This window comes from Bombina bombina, chromosome 2 (genome assembly GCF_027579735.1).
Source record: "Bombina bombina isolate aBomBom1 chromosome 2, aBomBom1.pri, whole genome shotgun sequence".
Classification (NCBI taxonomy): Eukaryota; Metazoa; Chordata; class Amphibia; order Anura; family Bombinatoridae; genus Bombina; species Bombina bombina.
In genome coordinates, this window is record NC_069500.1 from 702,039,411 (window position 1) to 702,066,155 (window position 26,745).

At 39.5% G+C, this 26,745-nt stretch overlaps 1 protein-coding gene across 1 annotated transcript in view; it reads left to right on the forward strand.

The window, feature by feature from the left end:
• Positions 1–26,745, forward strand: part of SUSD1 (sushi domain containing 1) — a 365,105-nt gene that overhangs the window by 117,799 nt on the left and 220,561 nt on the right. Inside the window, 3 exon segments of the mRNA XM_053700012.1 lie at positions 19,637–19,816; positions 22,859–23,038; positions 23,287–23,466. Of these exon segments, the coding sequence (XP_053555987.1) occupies positions 19,637–19,816; positions 22,859–23,038; positions 23,287–23,466 (540 nt within the window).

A 26,745-nucleotide genomic window follows, 5' to 3' on the forward strand; every position in this document is an offset into this window, starting at 1 on the left:
AAAAGAGCAGGTGCGGGGTGCCATTTTCTTAATTGGTATATTCAAGGAGACTGGAGCATGATCGGAAATAGTAAATGATTTGATATCCGCTTTAATACCTTTTCCTAACTTTCACATCCACTAAAAATAAGTCTATTCTGGAAAATGATTAATAAACTTTGGATTCACAGATATATTCTGTAATATCTATTCTTAAAGGAGCACATTAATAAGGTTTTCTCTTTATACATTCTATTTCTTGATAGTTGTTTAGTTCTATCTGATCTGCAATATGAGAAATTATCACCTTCCACACTCAGTAAATAATTTGAATACTCAAATATTTTTTTTTAAGTAAATCCCAAAAATCCTTATCAAATTTGTTTGGTCCATATACATTACATATCACAAATATTTGTTTTAAAATTTCTATTTTTATTATAATAAACCTTTCTTTCTTATCTATCTCTAAAGATAGAATTTTATAATCTAAATGTTTGTGGATTAGAATGGTAACACCCTTTTTCCTCTTCTCACATGGAGTTGCAATAACTTCACCTACCCAACCTTGTTTTAATTTTATAATTTCCTCTTGCTTAAAGGGACATTATACACTCATTTTTTCTTTGCATAAATGTTTTGTAGATGATCTATTTATATAGCCCATAAAGTTTTTTATTTAAAAAAATGTATAGTTTTGCTTATTTTTAAATAACATTGCTCTGATTTTCAGACCCCTAACCAAGCCCCAAAGTTTTATGTGAATACCGTCAGCTACCTTCTCCAGCTTGCTCCTGTTTGTGTAAAGGGTCTTTTCATATGCAAAAGAAGGGGGAGGGGGGAGTGTCTTATTTCCCACTTGCAGTGGGCTTTCCAGCTACCTTTTCAACAGAGCTAAAATGAGAGACTCTAAGTAAGTTTTAAAACAGTTTTATACTGGATTTTTATATCAGTATCTGTGCATCGTATTTTTTATAGTAGTGTCTATTACATGCAGTTATATGAAAATGAGTGTATACTGTCCCTTTAAGGTGTGTTTCTTGTAGAAGTGCTATATTAGCTTTTAATTTGCGTAACTGATAAATTATATTTTTTATTTTAATCGGAGAAGTAATCCCCCCCCCCTACATTCCAAGAAATCATGTTACATGACATTTAGAAAATATAAAAGAAAAAATGGCACAACACTCAACCGGGGAAGAAAAGAAAAAAAAGGGGGGGGGGGAATTATATATGTATACATTTATAAACACATATATATAAATGTCCTTGGTCTCGCTCGTTCCGCCTCCCAACCCTTGACCTGTTCCATACATGTCACATTTTAATATTAGTATCAGATATCTTGACAGCCAGGCTGGGCCCCTTTCCATGTAAGCCCTGAAAAGTTTAAAAAAGGAGTAACCAAATATTGTTAACATAATTTAAAACAAGTTTCAATTAAAGTGTCTATTTAGTCGAGATAACAAAAAAAAGAAAAATACAGTAAAATAATTTACCTGACTATGTTATCACGATTAAAGTTTACATTGTTCTCTTCAAAAGTTTTAACTTCTCCAGGATTATTCAGTAATATCCAATTATCATTATACCATAGTTTTATCTTAGCTGGGTAGATTAACCTTGTGTCCATTTCCCTTTCTAATCAGATTGGAACAAAATGGAGCCATCTCCTTTCTCTTAATTGCAGTTTCTAAAGAATAATCTTGAAATATCATGAGTTTATATGTGTCTGGATCGGCTGATGTTTTCTATAAACATTAAGAATCTGAATTTTAACTTGAAAGTCAAGAAGTTTTGCAATTATGGGTCTACTTATTTTGGAACTGTCTGGCCTGGTGTTTTCTCTGCCTATCCTATGTGCACTTTGTACTTTCAACTTTGAATACTGGCATATTTAAGATCCTGGGAAGCTCTTCTGATACCAATTTAATTAAGTCTGAGTATTGGTTTCTGGAATTCCCAGAATTCTTATGTTATTTCTCCTGGATCTGTCTTCCAGGTCTTCAACTTTTTATTGTAATTTTATGATTTGTAAACTTTGTCTTTTGACCTTAGATTCTTGTGAATTGCATTGATGGAGAATTGACGCAATTCAGAATATAAAGATGCCAAGTATTGTCTCACTTTGCCAAATTGTGGTAACATTATATCTGATATTTGAGTAATGATCATTTGAACATCTAATGTAATATTATTAGTGACAGGGATTTATCCACCAATATTGTCTTAGGAGCCTGACAAGCTGATTCTAGGGTTACAACTTTTCTTTTCTTTATTCTTGGGTGGCATTGTGGGAGATTTAGATTTGGAGAGTGAGACAAATCTTTCCATGTGATAATTGTGAAAAAAGAGAATTACTCCTCTATTAATGAGTGTGCAAAACAAAATGAATGTGGTAGCACGGACACACACACACAAAAAAATGGGAAGTGAGGGGGTGGGAGGGAGAAAAAAAAAGAAAAAGACTGTGGTGTGATAATACTTAGACCCTCATGCAAAAATCTGTATGAGGGGAAACTACAAGTGGGTAAGTGGGTGTAAAGTGAATAATTTTTCTTAGCAATATGCTACAATACCACAACTCTTTGAATGTATTGTGGAATTTATCTGTCTAAATGCTTCTGCAAAAAAAACCCAAAAAACTATTTTCTCTGGGGAAGCCGCCCCAGCCCTTACGAATTTGGATTCAATAATTAGCAGTAATAGCACTACGTAATATACTCAGTTACAAGAACAAAGTGATCATACCTAGTTATCACGATAAATATGCTTAGTATCAATAACAAGGTGAGCATACATGGGCATCAGGATCATTAGACTTGGTTTCAACAGCAAAGTGTACATACATAGGAATCAAGTTAGTACAGAGGCAAAATAGGCCTATACCAGTATCAAACATTGTTTTTTTTGTTGCACAAGCACTCTAGCTCATTAGGTATATCTACTATAAAACCTGACGGAGCAGCCCCAATTCATTTGTGTAGTGCTTATGCGATTTCTTTTTCAATTTCTATACCAGTATCACCTGGAGATACTTGGATTCAGGAACAAAAATAATCGTACACCAGTATCACCATAAAAATGCTAGGTTTTAGCCACCAAGTACACCCATATCACTCTCAAGATGCTTAGTTCCAGATTTTGTGAATAAGGTAAGCAAACACGATTATCACCATAGCAGAACTTGGTTCCCACTGTGAGGAAAGTGTACACTGGAATCACCAGACAAATTCTTGGTTTCCAAAACAAAGTAAGCATGTGGTGATGTCGACCTAGAGATACTCAGTTTTGGGCAGAATATAATCATGCACAGGTATTACCACAAGGTGCTTAGTCTTAGTCCCAAGGTACGCACACACAGGTATCACCATGGAGATACTCAAATTCCAGGAACAGGATGGGCATACACATGTATCACTAAAAGGGTCTTTGATTTCAATGTGACAGTCAATTTGCCCAAATATCAATGCAAGGTTTAAATTCAATCACAGGGTAGGCATACACTGGTATCCCCATAAAGATGCACAACAAAGTAACCATACAACGATATCACAGAGGAGATGGTTGGTTTCAGAAAGACTGTGTGTATGCAGAGATATCACTGTCGGAATATTTCAGGAACAACAAAAAAATTTTTTTTAAAAATAAGCAAACATAGGTATCACCTTGGGGATGTTTGCACTCGGGAACAAACTAAGCATATATTGATCTCAGCGTTGAAGTACTAAACTGCAAGCTCAGTATAGGCATACACCAGTATCAAAGCAAGAATGTTCAAAATTAGTGTTAGGATAAGACCACATCAGTAACTTCACAAAGATATTTGCTTTACTTTCCACTTTATATATACGGGCACATGGGGTGGCAGGCTGTATGGCTCTTAATGAGGGTGGCAATTACTAGTGTATTTTGCAGATTACGCGCTATTAGTCAAGCAGAATTTCTGAAGCGTGTCATTGGCTGTACGCCTTCCTCTTTCAGACTTGCTGATGTCTGTCACTTTTGGTTGGCTGGTACGGCTTATTACACATTCCCGGTTGAAACCAGGACACTCCGACAGCTCCCTGCTTCTGGGCCATGGTCCGCCTTTGTGCCTCTTTTATATGGTCACACAGCTTCGGTCCCAGGTATGAATGTTACACAGCTGTGCTCCTTGGCCCAGGGAGACCATAACAAATCTTACCTTTCCCTCCTAGTACAGCCTCAAGTCTTCAGCCCTTTAGTGGCATAGTAAAAATCTTTAGGCTTCTTGTGACTTGTTTAAAGGGCCATTATATACTCAAAACAATATAGGCTATTTAAATTAAGCACCAAAAAAGATTAAAAACTTTAATAATAATAATAATAATAATAATTATTATTTTTAGGAGAGTTAGCAGCAAAATTGCTAATGCATGTCAATTACAAACTGTATTTTCTTTTGGTGCTTAATTTAAATAGCCTATATTTTTTGAGTGTATAATAAGGCTTAGCGTGTCCCAGGCTTGTCTGGCCACATCTATCCAAGCAGGCCTTTTGGATTCAACCGCTGTGGCGAGCAGCATGCATCTGCCTTAAGGAGCTTCCTGGCTGAGCAGTGCACGGCTCTGGGTTTGTGATAACCGCAAATGCAGCTATGTAGCCGGGGAGTAAAAACACTTTAACCCCCAAGGCTTGCACAGTTGTCAGGCCTCAAAGTTCAGACGGACAAGCACAGCATCGTCATCCGACTCGTCTCAAGGTCCTGCCTCCACAGGAAGTTCCACCATTATCGGTTATTTGTAAAATGCCTACAGATTCCGCATTGTTATAAACATAGGAGGTATACAAGTTAGCATTTAAAGGAATCAAATGGGTAGAGGGCTCTGCCGAGAGTCACACTGTTCTAGTCAGCTCTTATGAAGGTGATCTGCAAACAGTTGGGCTCTTAGGCTTACATACTAAGGGGTTCAAGGGTATAGCAATGGAGGAGAGGAACTTGTATTAGGAAAGGTTAGTGTAGGTTGTATGCATCCCTGAAAAGTAGAGTCTTTAGGGAGCATTTGAAGCTTTCAAAACTAGCGTTTGCATAACTGGACACTATTCAAAGGTATCAGTCAATAAACAGGCCCTTCAACCAGTAATATAATCGCTAAATTCACACAATTGCCATTTTTGTTGTTGTTAATCTTGCACATTTGGGATTTGGATTATAAAAACTGTAGATTAATGACACACACATATTTTGCATTGTTTTTGGGAGGTAAAGATTTTGAGCTTGAGGGATATTGACAGTAGGAGCATTTTGCGATTGTGATCATTGGAAGAGCACACTGACAAAAGTCCCCCCCCCACACACAAAATTGGGATCAACCTCTATCTGTTTAACCCCTGCAAAGCTAGAGTTATGCTCAGGGGCTACAAGCACTGGAGATCCCAAGCATTAAAACTTTCATTGTGAGTAAGTAGACTGCTGTTTCTGATTTGTTGACGGCAGTTTGCAATGCTTCCGAACAGGACTTTATCTACATATTAAAAGGTACAGTAAATACTGTGTAATTACAAGACATTTCTCTTGTGTTGCGATATAATAACATACCAGCTAAGTATAAACATTTTTTTAAAACAAATTAACATATTTTTACTGCAATTGTTTTTCAATAGCCAAACACCACCCACCACTTATCTGGAGGAGCCAATCCAGGCTGGAATCTGCAGACAACAAGGCTAGTTGTGGTCATTAAGTTAGTATAATGTGAATTGTTTTATTTATATTTTTATTGAGGTTATAAAATACACAGAGGCAGGATTATAATATTAGGAAGGAAAAGATAGAGGGCGCCACATAGTGCAGATCATATGGATAGAACAAGGCAACAATTAGATCACAAGAATCTTACTCACACAGTGTAAGGCACCAATGTGCAGTATGCGCAGTCCGGAACCACACGTCGTCCGGTAGACCTGTTTCACTGAGAAACGCGTTGCTGTTGTTTTTAATTGGAATAAAATCCTATTTTATTTTTAACTCTCCCTCTGCTGCATCTTCTTGGCCTAGGCCAAATTTATTTTATTACAATATATTTGGAGTTTCTTTTTGGATCCTTGGTGTGAGCTGCCTGACATCAATTTGCTCCCACCACACCATCCTTAGGACTTCCCTGGACTCTCCCTGGTGAGACGAGGAACCCCATCTGACGACATATTCCAAAAGAGGTCTACCGGACGACGTGTGGTTCCGGACTGCGCATACTGCACATTGGTGCCTTACACTGTGTGAGTAAGATTCTTGTGATCTAATTGTTGCCTTGTTCTATCCATATGATCTGCACTATGTGGCGCCCTCTATCTTTTCCTTCCTAGACTTATCATCTGTGTTGCGGCACAACACCCTGGAGGAGCGGCCTACACTTGTTTAGACTACTGCTGTCCATCTGTCAGCTGCTGGAATTACTTATTTTGTATTCCTGAACTTTATACCAGAGAATATATACCCTGGACTGTACAGTTGGTATTGTTGTATCTTCTTCACCTTGAATACAATTACATTGATGTTACTATATTGATGTTGCTATTTGATATATGCACTAATTTTATTAATTTATAATTTTATAATTTTATTATTTTATAGAGCTCATATATCAATTATACTTCCTATAAATAATTTATCCTTATTAACATCCTTCCTAGGCGCATCTTATAAGTGCTTTAGTGACTCTATCACTGAAGCACTAGTTATAGGATTATAATATAGTCTTAAACATGAGTATCTGCCTGCATATTTGCACAACTGTCAATAAATTCTTGTATACAGGAGTTTTTAGGTTCACATGGCTGAAAATTAAAAAAAAATGTCACCGTACATAACATATATAGTATAATGGAAAAATAAGATTAAGCTCACTTGTACATAAGCGCATCTATTTGTAAATAGTTACATCAAACCTCTTTTTTTTATATTTGTATCTGTTTCCCCTTAAATACAACGGCCACTCTTGCGCCATGGTCATTAAGAATATATGTGGGTGGGGTTAGTAATGTCGCTTTTAACGGGATAGGGGATACATTTAAAGATACAGAAGCAGACTTTAATGTGGTAGAACTAGTAATATATGCTTTCTGTATTTGAGAATTGACTAGTAAGATAAGGGGGGGCAGAACTGTTGTCAATGAAAAAAGAAATGGGACTCTTTGTAGGGCAAGGATATTGAGATGTATTAAGGTATTAGATAACTGGTACAGATCAACTAACTTTTAAGTCGTTTCTCACATATAGAGTACCATAATCCTGCTATTTAGCATATAAAGTTATATACTTGAAAAGCAGAACTTGTCAACCACAACCATCATACATATATTTGCCTATGCAGATAAGTAGCGTATATATGTTTATATCATATTTGCAGAGGATATGTGTGAGGGAGTATAACAAAATGGACTCAATGGTCACAGGTTACTGGAAAATATGAAATTACGCTTTGCCATTGGGGCAGAAGCTCAACTAATTTACCGGTATATCTAGAGCCTATGGTGCCTAGGACTGGAAAGTAGACCACCTTTGGTCAGTTTGTTAAATATCTGTAAGCACTTGGGTGTCTTTTTTCCCCAAAACACAAAGATATCAATATAGAACCTAATAGGGTCCTCTTTATTGGCATTCCAACTTTTACTGTAGTATATGGTAGGTCATGCATTATTTAGCTGTCCTTACTAAAATAGATATGAGTGTATTGTCATATAGGTCTAAAATAAGGAACTAAATGTAACTATTTAATGAGAGGAATACCAAGAAAGTCTGTGGTTGCAGTATAAAAATACACAAAGATAAGCCGTCCCGGCCGCAGACAGCACACCTTCATCTGTGCAAGATAATAATACAACCAATAAATATAGACGTAGTCTGACTTCTCAAACCATTGTGCGATTAGCGTGTGTAGTTCAGAAAAGTGGTCCTCCAGTAAGCCGCATATCTCATCCTCAAGCACTTCTGCAATCATTGTTAGTTTGCAAGGATTGTGGATCAGCCTGCTTAGTGGTCTTGCTGTCTAGAGAAGGGATATATTTCTGTTTGCGGCCTATTAGCTTCAAATTGTTGAGTGGTGTGGCCGAACAATATAGGCTAGGATCGCTTTCCTGGAATACTCATAGGGTCAATGTGCATGTATACACCTTTAGTAGCTGTAGATTCCATTTAAAAACATAAAGAAATTGGTGTAATCTGTATTTGTGCGGAGAGTTTCCTCCAGATGCGACCTGCCGGCTCGGCTCCTCGCTCCGCCCCCTTGTTTTGCAGTTATTACCTGTTAAAGCCAATTATGGAAATATATATATAGCAGGGTTAGCCTTGATAAGTCTACAGTGTTTATTTTCAGCTCTAAGAATTACAGCTAAATTACATGAAAAGCGACAAAATAAATAATCAAAGTATAAAGGAAAGTTGTTTTACACATAATTAAAACTTTATATAAAAATTCTCAAGGTGTTTACTGTCCCTTTAACCCCTTTATGGTGGATAAATACATAGGTATTTTTGGTCAGTAATGCAAAAATGACTCACTGTAAACAAATTAGAGGCTGTATTTTCTTTCATCCAATGGTGTGAGTTCATGAGACATCACATGTGGGAATTAAACTCTAACCCACTAGGAGCAGGCAAAAACACCCCAACATTTCAGAGCTTAAATCCCTTTTACCCTGTCATGAGATGCAGGACATATGCGGGACACAGCAATGATGATACAACTCTATTTTATTACAGAGCACAGAAACATACATCTAGTCAGGTTGATTTCATTAACTAACTGCGACACAGACAAGCGGACCTAAGCCCTGCCCACAAACAGTGACATCACTTCCTGCTCTCATCACATCTTCCCCCTTTTCAAAGGGCGAAGCATATATTTGAATATAACAAATTACATGGCATACAAACAGAGTATACAACAACATTTTTGAACAGTATTTAACAAAAAGGTTACCGGAAAAATGAACAACATAAATTACATCCTGACTTGAACATCGGGGTAGACTACTCTAGTCCACAGTGACTATGGGATTATTCTGCCCATACTTCCGGTCACTGTTCTAGCTAACGTTAGTCCCGATATCGGGCCAGAAGTTTCACCACTCTTCCGCTTGATGTAACTTTGCATGAACTATCCTCTGATACAGAAGAAGGTGAATGAGAGTCCGCTGGAGGCAAAGACATATCCCCACTGTGATTTTGCTGAGGGGAAGGCACCCCTTTAAGAACAGGGGATCCCACCGGCAGTGGTACTGAGGCATCCAGTTCCAAACTCTCATGTACAGGCTGAAGATGTTTCCGGTTACGGTATGTAACCGTCCCTCCATCAGTAAGGACTACATAAGACCTTGGTTCTGGAGAGCGTCCAATTACCGTAGCAGGCGTCTTCCATTTCTTCTCATCGTCCAGTTTAATTCTGACACTTTGCCCCGCATTTAGTCCCTGTAAGGGCCTGACAGAATGTCTCCTGTCGTAGAAGAAACCATAGCCCTTTTTGGCCTCTTCATCCCTCCTAAGGACTTCGTCCTGAGGAATAGAGCCAGTCGGCTTGAAAACACCCACTGAGAGTAAGGTGGTGCGAATCTGGAGTCCTAGCATCAGCTGTGCCGGGCTATACCCGGTGGCTTGGATGGGCGTCGCTCTATAGGACAAGAGGGCTAGGTACGGCTCAGATTGCTTTAAAATTAACTTTGTTGTTTGAACTGCCCTTTCAGCCATTCCGTTGGCCTGCGGGTAATGTGGACTTGACGTGGAATGTACAAAGTCATATTCCCTGCTGAAAGCACTGAACTCTGTAGAAGCGAACTGCATGCCATTATCACTCACCAGCTCCATCGGAATGCCCCACCGGGTGAACAAGCTCCTCAGACGGATGATAACGGCTTTATTTGTGATATCATTCAAGCGTGCAATTTCCAAATACCTGGAATAGTAGTCGAGTACAACAAGGAACTTTTTCCCGTGCAGTTCACACAAATCAGCAGCTATTTTCTGCCACGGCCCTGCAGGCAGCGGAGTAGAAATCAAGGGCTCCCTTCTCTGAGTAGGCCGGAGTTCCTGGCAAAAGGCACATTTAGACACGTGATTTGCAATGTTGGGCTGATCCCAGGCCACCACACAGCTGTAGCTGCCCTTTCTCTGCACTTTGTAATACCTAAGTGGCCATCAGGAATCCTGTTTAACATCTCCTTCCTCATGCTGACAGGAATAACGATGCGGTCTTGGAACAGCACCAACCCCTCTAGCTCTGTGAGCTGCGACCTCTCTGACTGGTAAGAACTTAAAGACATCCAGGTTGCCCGGCTCTCGGGCCAGCCTTCTTTTATGTACTTTATAACCTCTTGAAGATCTGTGTCCAAATATGTCTCTTTCTTTATTTCTTCCAGTTTTCTTGAAGAAATTGACTTTGAGGCCAGAACCGAATCAACATACACTTTCATGTCCGATTCGGTTGAAGACTCTTCAGCAGCAGCCAGCGGGAGCCTGGATAGTGTATCTGCCACAACCAGTTGCTTCCCCGGCACATGCACTGCCTGAACATTGAACCTGAGTAATCTCATTAAAAGTCTCTGGCATCTTAAGGGTGTTTTGTTGATATCGTAGGAGTTGATTAGAGGGACAAGCGGTTTATGATCAGTCTCTAGACTAAATTTCTCCAAACCTACAAGATAACGCTGAAAGCGCTCACAGGCCCAAACCGCAGCCAGGCACTCTCTCAATTTGAGCGTATTTTGACTCAGCAGCCGTCAGTGTGCGGGAACAGTAGGCGATGGACTGTAGTTTATTTTCATTTAACTGCAGGAGAGTAGCCCCCAACCCATAACTGCTTGCATCAGCACTAACCACAGTCTTTTTGGAAGGGTCGTAGAACCCCAGCACTGGGGCAGACCCCAGCAGGGACTTGGCCTGCATAAAAGATTTTTCTTGTGAAGGTCCCCAGACCCAGGCAACGTCTTTCTTTAGCAACTCTGTGATAGGGTGTAGAACTGTGGATAAATCTGGAAGAAACTTGCCCACATAATTTACAAGGCCCAATATTTGTCTTAGTTCATGTACATCAGAAGGACTTTTCATCTGTTCAATGGCACAAATTTTCTCGGGGTCTGGTTTGATGCCATCCCCATTAATAATATGCCCAAAGTAACATAATTCAGTTTTCCTAAAATGGAATTTTTCTTTATTTAACTTGAGCCCAGACTCTTTGATAGCCTGCAGCACATAACTTAAACGCTGATCGTGCTCTTCTACTGTAGACCCATACACTAGAATGTCGTCCATGACAACTGCCGTGCCCACGTGGTCTCTTAGGAGAGAACTCATTTCCCTTTGAAAGATTTCAGGAGCAGAGGATATCCCAAAGGGGAGTCTGCAGAAGCAAAACCAACCTACCGGTGTGATAAAGGTAGTCAGTTTGCGGCACTTTGGATCTAGGGGGATCTGCCAAAAGCTGCTAGAAGCGTCCAATGTAGAAAAGAACTTCGCCCCAACCAACTTTGGAGTTATGTCTTCTAATGTCGGCAGCACAAATTTCTCTCTCTTCACTGCCTCATTCAACCTTTTCAGGTCCACACAGATGCGCACCTTTCCGTTTTTCTTTGCAACAGGAACAATGGGGGCACACCAATCAGTTGCTTCAACAACCTCTTCAATAACCCCCATAGACTTCATGCGCATAAGCTCCTTCTCCACTTGAGGCTTGAGCGGAAACAGAATTCTACGGGGAGTAGAAATACTGTATGGGACTGCGTCACTTTTAAGTGCTATACGGACTGGCTTGCAATTCAGTAGGCCCAATTTGCCAAACATATCTTCAGAGATCTCATTCACTCTGGCCACTAGGCCCAAGTCACAGGCTGCTTTTCTGCTCAATAAATTGCTAACACACTGACCTCGAATCACATGCACCCACATAGTGAATTTCCTTTGCTTGTACTCACAGCTTGCAATAAATTTCCCCGCACAATCAATGCGGCCACCAGGACTATGGACATTTGTAGTAACCTTCGCCAGCTGGGGCTGTCGAGGCAGTTTCATAAATGCAGCAAAAGACATTACAGTGATATCTGCTCCTGTGTCAATCTTAAAATCGACTTTGGCTCCCATTACAGTAAAAGTAACCTTCCAATCTTCTTCTGAACTTGGCCGTTCCACAACAGACCCCACAAAAGACACTTCCTGACCCTCTTGGTCACTATCCACCTGCATCTCCTTAATGTATTCAGTTTTACACACCACTTCAAAATGGCCCATTCTGTCACATTTTCTGCATCTTTTATCTCTGGCCGGGCATATAACTCTCTGATCATGGGCACGGTTGCACCGTGTGCATCAGACATGCTGCGCCCATCCACTTCTAGGTCTATCCGTTACTTTAGATCTACCGCTCACACTGTGCCTTTCACTAGCAGTTTTCCTGAACTGTTGCACTTCATCCACAATACTCTCAGACCTCAGATCAGCACTTTGCTTTTTCACCAGTTCACTCTGGCGGGCCATCCTAATAGCCCCATCTAATGTTAAATCAGCCTCTAACTGCAGCTTCTGTGAGACTTCAGCATCTGCAATTCCAATAACTATTCTGTCTCTGATTTGCTCTTCTTTAGCAACACCAAACTCACAGAATTCAGCTAGTTCATACAGGCTGCGCACAAATGACTCCACAGATTCTCCCACAAGCTGATTACGTTTGTGAAAACAAGCTCTCTCATGAATCACATTTCTTTTGGGCACAAAGTGGGCACTGAGTTTATCCATAACTATATTGAAGTTAAATTCTTCCCCTTCTTGGAAAATAAAAGCATTGAACACTGGCTCCACATCCTTCCCCATAGAGTATAAAAGAGAATTAACTTGTACTTCACCACTCTCCTTGTTCAGTTTGCAAGCGATCCTGAAGCGCTGAAACTGCTGACGCCATGTGGGCCAAGCTGCAGGCTGAGAGAAGTCAAAAGGCTCAGGTGGGGTAAACTTTGACATTGGTACAGAAGCGCAGGCAAGAACTTCTGACACCATGTCAGGAGATGCAGGACATATGCGGGACACAGCAATGATGATACAACTCTATTTTATTACAGAGCACAGAAACATACATCTAGTCAGGTTGATTTCACTAACTAACTGCGACACAGACAACCGGACCTAAGCCCCGCCCACAAACAGTGACGTAATTTCCTGCTCTCATCACATACCCTAAATCCTCTACACGCCATTGATAGGGGTTATCCAACCAATCTGTGACTGATTTTCCCCATAATAGTGCCTACGAAGGAAGGACAGAGGGGCAGAAAGGAGTTTTCAGCAAGGCAGTGAAAAATCTTTTCCCTGTGTGGAAATGTCACAGGCCTCCCCGGTGAAATGCAGATTTATCTGTCAGTCCCCTGGTTTACAGTGTGCTGCTCCCTGTGTTATCCACAGCCATCTCCAGGGGAAATGTGGATTTATCTGCCAATCCCATGGGTTGTAGATGCTGTTCTTTGTGAGATCATTTAAACTGTACTTGCACTGCTTTGGATAGGCCTTTCTACTGGAAGCAGTTGTCTGCAGCTGAGGTTAGCACACTAGACGAAGGTGCTCACTGGTAGCGTGGGTGCACTATTGATTAAGCTTTTTGGTGAGCTTTTTAGTGTGTTTTCCTGTCTATATTTTCCTGTTGCCTTGGCTTGAAATGATTGGTAATTGATTTAAGCCACTTATATGACATTTTTTGACTGGAATAAAAAAACAAACAGATTCCTGCCTAGGGACGGCCAACTCTAGAGAGCCCCAATGATTGTGCAGAGCTCTATATGTTTACTGATTACCTTGCCTCTTGAGGAAACCACACTCCCTGCACTCTCTGAGATCCCGAGGTTGCTCCCCAACCCTGCAGGCTGAAGATGATTCTTCTCTGGCTTTTGGATCATGAGGGACATCCTTTGGAGCAACCATTTTAGATAAATAAGTACTTTTTAAGGCAGCCCTCAAACAGCCCTCTTCTTTTCCTGTGCCTGATTCAGCTTGAAGTATTTCACAAGATTGTCCTTACAGCTTGCTGGCTTTCTGTTTAGGCCTGCTGTCAGGTTGGGTTGCCAAGCTTTCAGAACTTATGTCTGGAGAAACAACTGATGAACAGGTCCTGGATCGCTTTAAGCTCCCAAGAACTGCAAACAGCTTTATTTGCAATGCAGCTGTATGTCTTAAATCTTGGTCTGCTGACATGGTCTCTAAATGCAGGCTATTATATCTTCCCTTTCAGGGTAAAATTCTGTTTAGGCCTAGACTGGATGCTATTATTGGCACAGTCACTGGGAAAAAGGAGCTTGCTTCAGGATAAAATGCCTAAAGGTAAACTTTAGGTTTCTTTCAGCAATATAAGAATCAAAACATTTTGGAAGCCTAGCCCTTTTAGGTCCAAAAGCACGTTTCTGGTAGGGTGGGGAGGGGGGCAATTGAATCTTTTTCATTAGGCCTGGTAAAGGTATAGTCAACATCCTTGAGTTTTGGAAATAGTTTCTCAGGGGTATCAAATAATATTTTGATCAAAACCTTCTCAAGAAAGATTCTTATTGTCTTGAGTTCCTTGAGATCCCTTAAAGGATCTGGAAACAATAGGAGATTTTGCTTCAGTTCCAGAAATAAATCTAGGAATTTATTATTTTAGTATCATCAATGATACTTTTTCTTCTGATCTTGGATTTCAAAACTTTGAACAAATACCTGAGATTTCCCACTTTCAAGATGGAGACAATTTACAATTCCTTCAGTGGAGAAGGCGATTGAATGCCTAGTGATGTCCCAGAGAGGTTAATCAGATAAGATTATTACTATATTGATTAATGCCTTTCACAAGCCTATTTAACATAAGGTTTGTAAAACCTTTTTATCCTAGGGTGCTCACAAGGGATATTCTTTTAAAATTCCCAGAGTTCTGGATTCCTACATGATGGTTTAGAGAGGCTTGTCAGATAGTACTCTTAGGGGTCAAATTTCAGCCTATCCATCTTATTTCATAAGGCGATTGCCAAACTTCCTGATACCAAGACCTTTGTTACAAGCTCTGTTCAGAAAAAAAACAGTTATTCATTCAGTTTCTCCTCCATGGAATTTTTTTTATTTATTTTTTATTGAGGTTATAAAATAAACATAACAGGCAAAATTACATCAGAGAGTTTCAAGACAATAACAGAAATACATGTAGTAAGGAGTAATCACGAATCTAATTCCCCAAATAATAGAATGTCAGAGTAGGATTATAAACATTGCCCAATTATACAAATAAAAAGTAAACCACAAGTTTTTATTAAAGGATATCCCCTTAAAATATGGTTAAATTACCAAAGTATTCCCAAGCCCATGTCAGGATATCCATTACAGACTCATAACAGTTTTTGAGACAGTGACGTCTGAGGGATCAGAGCATGCAGAAGTGGTTTTTGGCCGCGCCCTTTACGCACCGAGAGTTGACCGGATTCCTTCAATTTTTTTATTGTATTGTGCACTGTAGAAGGTGAAATGCCCCAAATCCTACCGCTTTTTGTCTTTGGGGAATGTTGTTCACAAAGTGTTGGATTATTCGCTGACGCATCTGTTGGCAGATTGACGAGCCTCGACCCATCCTTGCTCTTCAAGGACTAGGCCTTTTTTGGAGGCTCCTTATATACTGTGATGACACAATTGCCTCACCTGTTTCACATCACCTTCTTATTTCAACTTGTCACATCGCTATTAGTCATAAATTCTCCCTGTCCCAACTTTTTTGGAACGTTAATAATGTGTTTTCAATATAGTACAGGGTGAAATGAATTTTCAAATGACTCTTTTTTTGTTTGTTTTTTGCATTTTCCATACTGTCCCAACTTTTTCGTAATTGGGGTTGTAACTCACTTTATTTGTTTATTAAAGGAGAATTACAATAAAATATTAAGTTTTAAAAGGAAAATATACCCATGTAGGTAAGTGAAAACTTTTTAAAATCGTTATAGTTAGAAGACCTGTGCACTGTTAACTGGATTAAGAAAATAACCTTAGAATCCCTCATAAGAGTAGAGCATAGAGACATATATATTGGTGGAAAACTTATAGCTGTCTGTCCTCTATATTAAGGCAATGCAATCTAAAGTGTATCTGAGTATGCCATATGTAATGTAGTGCTTTTAACTGCCGCTATCAATTTACTGGTAATAAAATAGAATTTGCGCCCTGCACTACAATGCACATTTATAACATATACAAAACAAGCAATTTAAAGTGACATTCTAGTCAAAATGAAACTTTCATGATTCAGAAAGGCCATGCTTTTTTAAACAACTTTCCAATTTACTTTTAGCATCAAATTTGCTTTACTCTCTTGATATTTTATTTTAAAAGCTAAACCTTGTTAAGCACAATCTGATTTCTAAACTGTTTAAAACCACCTCCTACCTCAGTGCATTTTGACAGTTTTTCACAGTTAGACAGTGCTAGTTCATGTGTGTCATATAGATAACGTGCTTTCTCCCATGGAGTTATTTAGGAGTCAGCACTGATTGGCTACATTGCATGTCTGTCAAAAGCAATTATATCACAATGTTGGTTATGCAAAACTGGGGAATGGGTAATAAGGGATTATCTATCTTTTTAAACAATAATAATTCTGGAGTAGACTGTTCCTTTAAGTTATAAAAATATATTCCCTTTTTAAACAACAATCATAGTGCAACCATATTATAATTATTTTAAGACTACACTATTGCAGCATATAATAATAAACATCCGTATACCTGTTAAGGAAAAAATGATTATTTAACATCACAGATAACTATATGGCTACAACTTATCTGACTATAGAACATACAGTATATCTCAGCAGAAGTCTCTAAAGTATGAAACATTTCTGCAGAGTCCAAGCTATAACAAAATTGAAGACGATAACTTTACCAAGTGAAGCCATCAACTTCTTTAGCCAACTCATCTTAGATGAGTAGATGGGCAGTCATTCAAACTCTAACTTACTTCAAGTCGCCAGCTTAAGAAGGAGCTGGGAAACCAGCTTGGTGAGCATGTATTCTCTTCAGTTCTGATAAAGAGGAATCCTGTGTTTCTGGGGGAAAAGAACAAAGTCATCTGTGTTCCAGGAGCGGTCATTTCCCCATACACCATCGGAATGAAGCCATCATGTAGCAGCGGCCAACCCAGTCCCACTTCGACAATCCCTCCAGACACTGAGAACAGCAACCATCTGTATAAGCTGTGATCGCCTTCAAGTTGTGCTCTCTGAATTAAAAGATAGACTCCAATGTAGGAGGAGACAGTTGCCTCCAGGACTGTCATGAACACCATGCCGTCTGTGAGGTGAGATCCAGCCGTAAAGGTAGTAATTCCTTCTTTTGGCTGGTATTTGCAGGCTCTGCATCTTTAATCACATAGTCTCCTTGGTCCGCTTGTTTTGTCTCATGGATTGGAATAACTTCCTTCTTTACAATCTGTCTATTCTCCTCTATGTCTTTATTGACATCTCACCATCAGTCAGTCACTTGTACATCTTGTAGATGTAACATAGCCAAATCGCAATCCCCATTATGTAAGGGATTCGGTTTTAAGCAGAAACAGTTATCAAAGAGTTGCTAAGTTTCTAAAAATGATCTTTCAGAAGTCTTAGAATAGTTTCCTCGAATTTCTGTACTTTTAATGCCATACTGTTCAAATGAGTCTTAGTACCAAACAGAAAAGCTTTAAATATATCAGTGTCAATGCACTGTTTACCCAGCCTTTAGTCAACCAAGGGGGTGTTGAGAGCCATTCTTCATGGAATCTGCCTTAGGCTTAGAAAAGGCAGAACCTAGATTAATAATATATTTTCAGTATCAGCAAAGTCTGCAGACTTCAGATATCTGGATAAAAAGGGTAGATTGTCTCATTAATGACTCATAATAGGCAGATTATCAAAAATCTACACAGAGCAACTAATATTGCATCCTTTCAAGGTGGTGCCCAGAGATATGCCCCCCTCCATGGACTCTTAATCTGGTTTTGAGGGTTATTCAAGCCCCTCCTTTAGAACACATGCATGGTTTAGACATCCAGCTTTTATCATGGAAGGTTATTTTTCTCTTGGCCATTTCCTCAGTCAGAAGGCTTTCTGTGCTTTCTGCTTTGTCTTGCAACCCTCCCATCCTAGTTTTTTTTTTATCAGGACAAGCCTGTTCTTTGTATTAGCTATTATTTTCTTCCCAAGGTGGCATCTACAATTAACTATTTGTACTATTAACCAGGAGATTCTAAAGACCTTAATTTGTAAAACATACTTGTTTGTGGTGAAGACTCCCCATGTGCTCATTACTGCTCATTCCACTAAAGCAGTTGCCATTTCTTGGGCCTTGTGTAATGGGGCTTCCACAGAACAGATTTGCAAGGCAGCTATTGTGTCTTTTTTGAAGTTTTATCACTTTGATTTTTATGTTTCTTCAGAGGCTGCTTTTGGCAGGAGTTCTGTGGGCCGTAGTGCTTGATCAATAACGTGCCTGCCATAACTGTTTGCCCCCCCCATCATCTGAAAAAAGAAAACAAAATTGTATGCTTACCTGATAAAAATGTTGTTTTTTTCATTATGATGAGAGTCCACTCGCCCCGCCCTTTCTTTTGCACAGTTGGAGGCAGTACTTGTTTTGCACTTCAATTGCCCTGCTTCATCTTTCCTGCTTTTCTGTTTTCTTCATCTACTTGGCCATGTGTGGGACTAAGGATTTAGGATAAGTGGGAGAGATTTAAGCTCTGGTATGTTGGGTGTTTTGCCTCCTCCTAGTGGACAAGAGTATAATTCCCACATGTGAAGACTTGAGGACTCTCACCATCATGAAAAACATGAATTAATAAGGGAAGCATATATGCTGTTTTTTCCATTGCACTGTTTCTTTAAAACAATTGTTTTCAGCCTATTGTGATGAATGTGAAAAATGTGCACTAATAATAAATATTTCAATTGTTCAAATTTTTATCTATGAAAAAATAAATGTTGATATATATATATATTTATTTATAAAATATTTTACCAGGAAGGATACATTGAGATTTCTCTCGTTTTCAAGTATGTCCTGAGAATATATATATATATATATATATATATATATATATATATATATATATATATATATATATATATATATATATATATATATTACAGTATATTATAGACAGTAGGGACATAAGACTAAGCTTATTGCATATTCTCAATCGCAAATTTAAAATGTATGAGTTGCCTACATACTGTACTAGAGATTACGTAAAGATCTATTTCTATATTGTAAAATGTTCCTAAATCTAATATGGATGAGTTTAGATGACAGTCTGATGATATACACTGCATGACATTTTGCAGATAGTTGGCAGGCACTATAGGATAAAATATAGATTTGTGCCCACAAATATTTCATAGTAATTTTGCTTAGTACTTAGATATGATTTTATTTTTTCTTTGATATGCTCTGCAGATATTTCATAGAAAGCAGAACAGAAAAATATGCATTTGGAATTTCTGTAAACATATATTTTCTACAATGTTGAGTCTTTTGTCTTTGTAAAAATAAAATCATTTTTATATCCATCTGGTTGTCAAATTTTATTGAAAACCAGCAATAAATTCAATTAGACTTAAGACTGAAAGATAACACAGGAAGAACGTTAGATAATAATTGTAAATATTCTTTTTTGTTGTTGTAGTTATTGATTGTGAATTGCCGCCGAATCTTCCTAATTCCCAAGTGGATTCTCTAAGTAACACCACATATGGAAGCATGGCAACGTACAGATGTGCTGTTGGATTTATTGCAGATGGCGGTCACAGCACATCTGTCTGCACAGACAAGGGAACATGGGAAGGAGCTTCTTTGAAATGCAAAGGTAGAATATTGCAACAATTAACTCTGAGTATGCATTGCTGAAAAAAGGAAATATGCCTCATTAAATGTAAACTAAACTAGTATATTATATATATATATATATATATATATATATATATATATATATATATATATATATATATATATATATATACTAGTCCTAAAGCCTATGTACACGGGCCATTTTCTGCAGTGCAGCTGTCCGCCCGCTCCCAGCCATGCCCACTACCGCCCACCCTCTCTGCTGTCTGATCCTCACTGACTGATCCTTCGTTACGGCCAGGTATCTTTGTCCTCGTACATTCTCTACTGCGCATGACAGCTTCGGACAAATATACCTAGCCTTTTATTATATAGGATATACAGTGTTTATATATATATATATATATATTTATATAAATATATATTATATTCCCACGCCCGGGTGCTTCCTTGTCACAATAAATATAAAATGAATACAAACAGAGACCTATATACAAAGGTGAAATTAACTGTTCATTAGTCATATATAACTGGAGAGAGGCATTCTGGATCTTTAAATTAGGTACGTTGCAACCAAATAGTCCTATTTTTCTATGATGGGCTTCTGTTTGTATATATTTTATAAATAGATTACATTTGCATGTTTCTCCACTAGTTTCGATGTTATGAACCAGTTGTATAGGACTTATGAAGGGTTCATTTCACCTGTGTATAAAAGGTATTGGCTTGTGTTTATTTTATATCCACATGACTAAGGGGTAACACTATGAAATGTTGTGGTTATGTGTTTTTGTATTTGGTGCCAATAAAATAACATATTTTGCTACAGTGCTGCTGCTTTTGTGGATTTTTAGGTTACTAAATTACATAGGGCCTGGTAATGTTACATCATTTTAGTAGATAATTTTCAGATTCTAATATATGATAAATAATGTTATTGATATCACTGGAACTTGAGAATATTGGCATCTATGAGAGTAAGGAGTTCCCCATTTGAAGGCTTATTATTGTTATGTAGCCCCATTTGTAGGGGCTACATAGTTATATGAAAACAACAGTGCAATAATTAAATGCTCTTACACATTAGATGATTTTCTTTTTGCACTTTTAAGTCCCTTTAAAAACAGGTCTCCTCCACTGATCATAAAATTCCTTTGTAGAATATTCCAGGATCCTAGTTCTCAAGTCTAAAGTATGCACTCAGCTTCCTCTAGTCTAGGACAATGTTAAAACTTGTGTTTTAAATTACAAGTAATGCAAAATAAATAAAATATTTTACATTTTGTGATTCAACAGGACATCAGGTAAGACAACAAGTAGCATCACACAATCTCAGGCACTATATGTGTGTGGGTGTATATATATATATATATATATATATATATATATATATATAGACACATATGAAGACCTCATGAATAAAAACACTCTTTTAAGAACTGTGATTATCAGTTTTATGTTAACAACAAACAAACCAAAACAATCAAAGCCACGGCACAAATAAATGCCAACTTATCAAGCCATACCCTAAATAGGATAGGTGGGAGGAGATACAAATATATATTGCATTTGTAATACACATTTTTTTATTGAGGTATCATTAATGAAAATACAAGATAATGAACAAAGGGCCAGATTATGAGTGGAGCGCAAAAATGAATATTGATATTTGAAGTGTCCCGCAATGGGAACGCGACCTTGCGTTCACCTTGCTAGGAAGCTATGCACTCAATAAAAGCATATACTGTACATATATATTTACTGGGAACTCACAGTTCCCATAGACCGCTATGTAAAGGCACTTTTTAGTGCATTTTTTTTTCTAACACCCCACACCCGCCAACTTTAGCCCCCAAAAACTGTCTGGTACAGTTATTTTATTAAACAAACTTGTAATGGCTGGTAATTTATCGTGTGCGATAAATTAGCGCTCCACTTGTAATCTAGCCCAAAATAAGCAAAACAGATAACAATGTATTGATCATATCAATAAAGAAAACTTCAAAGTTCTATATGATGATGGCGCAAGAAGGTAATTAGAGACCATCTCGATCAAAGCCCACAAAACATGGGTTATAGGGAGAAAGCTTAGAGTTCTAAATTGAGCCTCAGTTTTGTTGAAAAGTATATTCTTGTAAACAGGATCCCGTATCCAGGTTATTGTTAAACAATAGCAAGCTTAAGTATTGACAATCCTCATAAGAAGTGAATAATAAAAGTGTTGATTAATTAACTAACCAAATCAAATTACTCGTCAAACATTAACAGAAAGCGCAATTTAAAAGATAAAGCCATCAATTAGAATTTCCAATTGAAGAAAAGGAGGGCAAGACCTGGGTGAAGAAAAGGAGAAAAAGTGAGGGAGGGAAAAGGAAAGAAAAATAAAAACAAATTTTCCTGAGGTCTTGCCCACAATAGTAGAACAAGGACAATCTATTATTTGGCTATAATCCCAAACAAGGCATTGTAATTCAACCGAGTTATTTATCTGAGAGACACATGACTCCATGGTTCTCAAGTACTATCTATGACTTGAGACAAAGTCCAAAAGCTTTGTTAAAGCCAAGCTCAAGCCAAAGCCATCTTGATAGCCAGAAATAAATATACACAAAACAGTCTCTGTGGCAGTGACAAGGTTGTGGGGAAAATATGAAATGATCCTACTGAGGCAGAAGAGGCTAAGCAGGTGCGTTTAGTTGAGCAATAATGAAATGTCTGGCACCAGAGAGGAGCAATACAGGGACACGCCCACCATATGTGTAGAGTAGTACCCAAGTCATCACAACCTTTCCCCAACACTTAGGTGAATTGAGGGAGGAATCTTGAATAACTGAACTGGTGTAGATGCCATTGTAAAAAGACTTTAAGGTATAATTTATATAAAGTGACACAGTATTACACATTATTAATCATTTTATTAATTCATTTTTATTTTTAACATTTAAAATAGATAGATCTCTGTATATCTTACTATTTTTTTAGGTGTGTATATTGATGTATATTTTAAATTATTGTATTTTAAGTAGTTAAACTATATTTGTTTTTCTGACTCTTCTTTCAGCCATTGACTGTGGACTGCCTTTGGCTTTGCCCAATACTGTAATCTTATCATTAAATAACACTACTTTGGGAAACAATGTCACATATGGGTGCGCAGACGGATTTGTTGACGAAAATGGTCTTTACAGTTCAGTTTGCACAGAAGAGGGAAAGTGGAAAGGAGCGACTTTACTGTGCAAAGGTTGGGGTGATCTTTTTGATCCTAAGAAAACTTATTTTAATTTATGTTTTTGTCTCATTTTGATTTTAAGAACTTTGTTTTCCAGTCCTGTGTTAAAATGATACATTTGCAGTTTTATCCGCACTTGGTTAATTTGAAAATAAAAAGAGATGCAATAAAAAGAATATCTCTTGGCTACAATTAATCAACCGTGTTTCATATGCTCTTGGTGGTAAAGTGGTTTGACATTTTTTTTATTTTTTTTTAAGCCATTGACTGTGGACCGCCTTTGGTTTTGCCCAATACTGTAGTATCCTTATTAAGTAACACTACTTGTGGAAATACTGTGAGATACAGATGCTCTAATGGATTTGTTGCAGCCAGAGGCAATGACACTTCAATCTGCACAAAGCATGGAATCTGGGATGGAGCTACTTTGGTGTGTAAAGGTGGGAGTTGTATTTATATCATAGTAAAAGAAAATATGCAATAACTTTATACTTAAATATATAATTATTCTGCAGGATATTTTGGGGGTGTAAATCATATTTGTCAATGGGAGTAAACTATGTGCATATTTAACCTAATCTTAAACTAATAGTCAGAAAAAAATCCTATTTCTTCCCAAAAATGCGCAACAATTTTTTCCTCCTAAATACTACATGTACTACACACTGTAAAGCTACACATTATTTAGTTTTTACTTATTTATTTATTAACAGAACTAATTTCCCCTATGTATATTCACCCATTGTTCCTATTAGTTACCATAAGCAGTTAATATGTAATTAACTACCATATGTATTTGCTGCATCAGGAAAAAAGCAACTGCAGGATTTAAAGTATATTGGCAGTGATTATTGATGAAACTTTAGAGGAGGAGGTTGTAAGCTTCTCTGAAGAGTCGAACTTTGAAAAAAACACTTGAACCTTTAATAGGTGGGAGAAAGTATGACAAGGTAGAAAGCCTCCTACACAGTACAAGAGAAGTCTTGAAACTTTATAGTAATTAGAGATTCAGAGAAAGAGTAATAGCCTAAATAGACAGATTCCTACGAGCAGCAACAGAAGTGCAATAATTACATAGCATTGAGTTGTATTATTACATTTTGGCCTTGTTTGTTTTCTTATTAAAATGATTTTAAAAATTGTAGCAATTACTCACACTCTGGGACAAAGCTGATAAGTTGGGGCTATTAGTCTCTGGGACCAGCTTAGGTACAAATCTGTCAACTTATGTCAGAAAAAAGCCTGTATTTTATCAAGCAAGGGCAATATGCACCCCTGTCCGCCCCAGCTCGCCTCTGGCGAGCAGCAATCTGCTGGCTGATTTCAACATTGCACACGAGCGCTGTTTTGCGATTGCGTGCAATCCCACCCCCTGCCTGCGCACAGCCAATCACACGCGGGCCGGAGCTTTCAAACTCCCTGGTCGGATGAGACCGGGGAGATTTAAATTCTCCACCTAAGAGGTTGAGAAGAGGGTAGGGAAGCAGCGGTCTGATGATAAATACTGACTGCAGGTTCTCTTGTGCCAAACAGCAGTCGTAGGGGAGGAGAAGGCTTGATAAATCGAGCCCTTAGAGGCAAATAAAAAGAAACAAAACAAAAAAAAGGCAGTCTTATATTGTAATGTATAGTCATTTCCTTTACATATAGAACTCTGCATACAGATATAGACATCTCTCAATGTAAACATTTGAGTTTCTAAATTTTTTTGAGGGCCCTCTTCGTACTGGCGAGACTTCTCATAAATCATCTCACCTGAGCGGAGAACTTTATATTATCAGTCCCAGGATCACCAAATCTACAGTATGGTAGAAAATACTTCAGAAGCAGTGATGAATCAGTGCTTTCAGGAATATTTATCCCCACAAAACAGGAAGGATGTATGTGTAGCCGTATTTGTTTCTCAAATAATTTAGAATACACACATTTGAGCACTCGTGATAACTATCTATTTCAGATTGTTATCCAAGGTTTAATTAGGGTAAACACTTGCAAGTCTAAATTCATAGATAAAAATGCAATTTATTAACAACTAGTACTAAAGCCCATGTACACGGGCCATTTTTTGCAGTACAGCGGTCCCACCCCTTGCTCTCTCCCCCCTCTCTTTTGCTCTCTCTTCCCCCCTCTCTTTTGCTTTCTCTCCCCCCTCTCTTTTGCTTTCTCTCCCCCCTTTCCTTTGCTCTCTCTCCCCTCTTTTGCTCTCTCTCTCTCCCCTCTTTTGCTCTCTCTCTCCTCTTTTGCTCTCTCTCTCTCCCCTCTTTTGCTCTCTCTCTCCCCTCTTTGGCTCTCTCCCTCCTTTCTTTTGCTCTCTCTCCCCCCTCTTTGGATCTCTCCCCCCCTTTGGCTCTCTCCCCCCCTCTTTGGCTCTCTCCCCCCACCTCTTTGGCTCTCTCTCCCCCCTCTTTGGCTCTCTCTCCCCCCTCTTTGGCTCTCTCCCCTCTTTTGCTCTCTCTCTCCCCCCTCTTTGGCTCTCCCCCCCTTTGGCTCCCCCCCTTTGGCTCCTCCCCCCCTTTGGCTCTCCCCCCCCCTCTTTGGCTCTCTCTCCCCCTCTTTGGCTCTCTCTCCCCCCTCTTTGGCTCTCTCTCTCCCCTCTTTGGCTCTCTCCCCTCTTTTGCTCTCTCTCCTCTTTTGCTCTCTCTCCTCTTTGGCTCTCTCTCCTCTTTGGCTCTCTTTCCTCTTTGGCTCTCTCTCTCCCCCCTCTTTGGCTCTCCCCCCCCTTTGGCTCTCCCCCCCCCTTTGGCTCTCTCCCCCCCCGGCTCTCTCCCCCCCCCGCTTTGGCTCTCCCCCCCCCTCTTTTGCTCTCTCTCTCCCTTCTTTGGCTCTCTCCCCCCTCTTTTGTTCTCTCCCCCCTCTATGGCTCTCTCCCCCCCCTCTTTGGCTCTCTCTCCCCCCCTTTGGCTCTCTCCCCTCTTTTGCTCTCTCTCCTCTTTGGCTCTCTCTCCTCTTTGGCTCTCTTTCCTCTTTGGCTCTCTCTCTCCCCCCTCTTTGGCTCTCTCCCCCCCTTTGGCTCTCTCCCCCCCCTTTGGCTCTCTCCCCCCCCTTTGGCTCTCTCCCCCCTCTTTGGCTCTCTCTCCCACCTCTTTGGCTCTCTCTCCCCCCTCTTTGGCTCTCTCCCCTCTTTGGCTCTCTCCCCTCTTTGGCTCTCTCTCCTCTTTGGCTCTCTCCTCTTTGGCTCTCTCCTCCCCCTCTTTTGCTCTCTTTCTCCCCTCTTTGGCTCTCTCCCCCCTCTTTGGCTCTCTCCCCCCCTCTTTGGCTCTCTCTCCCCCCTCTTTAGCTCTCCCCCCTCTTTGGCTCTCTCCCCTCTTTTGCTCTCTTTCATCTTTGGCTCTCTCTCCTCTTTGGCTCTCTTTCCTCTTTGGCTCTCTCTCTCCCCCCTCTTTGGCTCTCTCCCCCCCCCCTTTGGCTCTCTCCCCCCTCTTTGGCCCTTCTCCCCCCCTCTTTGGCCCTTCTCACCCCCTCTCCTGTTCCCTCTCTGGCTCTGTCTTCATTGAAAGCCTTTGCCTCTCTGGCCACGCCCCCATCGCAGCACCCCGCCCGACCACGCCCCATCGTGGCGACACCCGCCCGGCCATGCCCCTCACCGTGCTCAGTCACGCCCTTACGATGCCCGGCCACGCCCCTCGCGACGCCCAGCCACGCCTCTATCGCAACGCTCCCGTCGGCCACGCCCCCTGACACTCCGCTTCAGCCTTGCTCTGTGCTGAGTGCTGAGTGTC